Source organism: Oryx dammah, unplaced genomic scaffold, assembly GCF_014754425.2.
Source record: "Oryx dammah isolate SB20612 unplaced genomic scaffold, SCBI_Odam_1.1 HiC_scaffold_25, whole genome shotgun sequence".
NCBI lineage: Eukaryota > Metazoa > Chordata > Mammalia > Artiodactyla > Bovidae > Oryx > Oryx dammah.
The window spans coordinates 104,574,450-104,576,473 of NW_024070209.1; the positions used below are offsets into that span (position 1 = coordinate 104,574,450).

Sequence of the window (2,024 nt, forward strand, 5' to 3'; positions counted from 1 at the left end):
CAGAGTCTCTAAATCTTATAGAAAACACCAAAAATCCCTCCAAACATGTCTGAACAAGTTGATGTGTGGTGATTCACCTCCAAGGCTGTAACTCACCTTCCCAGACCTGCCCAGGCACGGACCTGGGGGCCTCCCCCCGAAAGGCTGGGGGGTCCCACCCCGGCCCCCACACCCCTCCCTGCCTCAGCCCCCTCCGAGGGACCCCATAGACAAGCAGAACCACCGGGGATGCTGAAAGTCTTTATTTGAAGCCAGGAGAGGGGTGGGGAGCTGGGAGGGAGGGGGTGCAGCGGCCCGTGTCCCAGGAATAGGGCTCCTTCCTCGTCCTGCAGGGCGGACGCTCCTGAAGGCGCTGCCTGGGGGCTGCCGTGGCACCTCGGTGCCCCCTGCCCTGCAGAGGAGGGGGCGGGTCATGATGCCAGGACAGGGGAGGGGGAGCATGCTCTGAGTCCTCAGCGGGGGCCATGGGGCCCTCAGGGAGCTCTGGGCAAGCAAAGAGGGACCTTCCACTAGGTTGCCTTCAGGCTCCAAGCCCACGTGCGAAAGTGTGAGAAAGTGACTTCCAGCCAGTGAGGGCAAAGGAGGAGCGTGACAACGTTCTGAATTCTGACTCTGCTCACACCTGGGCAGGTAACCTTGGGCACGCTGCTGGCTGAAACTCCACCCTCCCAAGGGACCCGCCGCCGGTGAGGGACCGGGGGGTCGGAGCTTTCTGCGTGGGGCGCCCCAGCTCCGAGCCTCCTAAGCAGCTCATTGGGAAACAGTCGCAGTGACACATGGGGATGAGGAGGGGCTTCACACCTGCCGGCAAAGCACGCGGGGGCCGGGGCACCGGGGAGCAGACAGCCTCCCCCCGCAGAGGGGTTTCCCCACTGCCCAGGACGGACACTCTGAGCCCGTCTGAAGGCGCTGCCAGGGGCCGGGTGAGCCCAGGAGCAGACGCCCCACCTGCCTGGCCCAGGGAGGGTCTCCTGCCAGGCGGGAGCAGGCCTGGGGGGTCGACCACATGGTCTCTCAAAGCCCCAGGGACCCCAAGTGTGCTCTGCAGCTGTTCACTTACCCTAGTTTCCTCTGGGAGAGCAAGTTTCTGTAGAAAAAGGAAGCACATTTCAGAAGACCCCAGGGAATCCCTTCCCCCAGGGCCCCTCCATCAGCCAGCACGTCATGTGACCCCAGCCAGAACAGGGCCCCATTCGCTGCGGCCTGTGCTCGTCAGCTCTGCCGACGGCCCTGCCACGGGCACCAGCCAGCAGCCGGCACCTGTGGGCTTCTCACCACTCTGCAGGGGCTTGAAGATCTCCAGGTTCAACCTTTTGGCTTTTGCGAACTCCGTGAATTCCTCCCAGGCCTCCGGGCTGTTCTCCGGGTTTCTTCCTGTCGGTGAAACCAGGAGGTGGACACGGGGGTGAAGGGTACAACCAAGAGGGGCCACCTCGGTCCCGGCCTGGGGGGGCAAGCAGCCGCCTCGGGCCAGAGAGTGAGCGGCCGCTTTCGGGCGGAGGGCTGGACCCACGGGTCCTGGGCCGGGCGGAGAGCCAGGCTGGAGGAACAGTTCCGCCCAGGAGTCTCGGGGGCATGGGGCACCCATGCGGCCGGCCTCGGCGGGGTAGGAAGTGCCCTCGGCAAACGCCCCGAGGATGGAAGGTCTGCCCGGGAGGGAGTCCACACCGGCCCCTGGGCTGATGCCCACTCTGCTCCTGGCCGCAGGGACCCTCCGTGACCCATGGGACCTCCTGTCTGCGGGCAGGAAGGTCCTGACGCTCCAATGCCTGCCTGAGCCCCACCGAAGGCACCCCCCGAGGAGTGGAGCCGAGTGTGATGCCTCAAGGAGTTGCCTGGTGAGCGGCAAGGCCCGCCCCGACACTGACGTTGGCATCCTGCGCCCACCGCGTCCCCCGCCCACCGCGTCCCCGCCCACCGCGTCCCCCGTGGACACCGAGCCGTAACGTGGGACCACACTGACGCTGGCACCCTGCACCCACCGCGTCCCCCGCCCACCGCGTCCCCGCCCACCGCGTCCCCCG

The 2,024-nt window shown here is 66.5% G+C and overlaps 1 protein-coding gene across 1 annotated transcript in view; it reads right to left on the reverse strand.

Annotated features, from left to right (window-relative positions):
- Positions 1 to 264: 264 nt before the first annotated feature.
- LOC120852198 (lipocalin-1-like) overlaps positions 265 to 2,024 on the reverse strand; it is a 3,479-nt gene continuing 1,719 nt past the window's right edge. Inside the window, exons 5-7 of the mRNA XM_040225622.1 lie at positions 1,276 to 1,374; positions 1,061 to 1,087; positions 265 to 391 (exon numbers count right to left, since the gene is read on the reverse strand). Coding sequence (XP_040081556.1) covers positions 1,062 to 1,087; positions 1,276 to 1,374 — 125 coding nt within the window. The 3' untranslated portion in view covers positions 265 to 391; position 1,061. The remainder of the gene's footprint in view (positions 392 to 1,060; positions 1,088 to 1,275; positions 1,375 to 2,024) is intronic.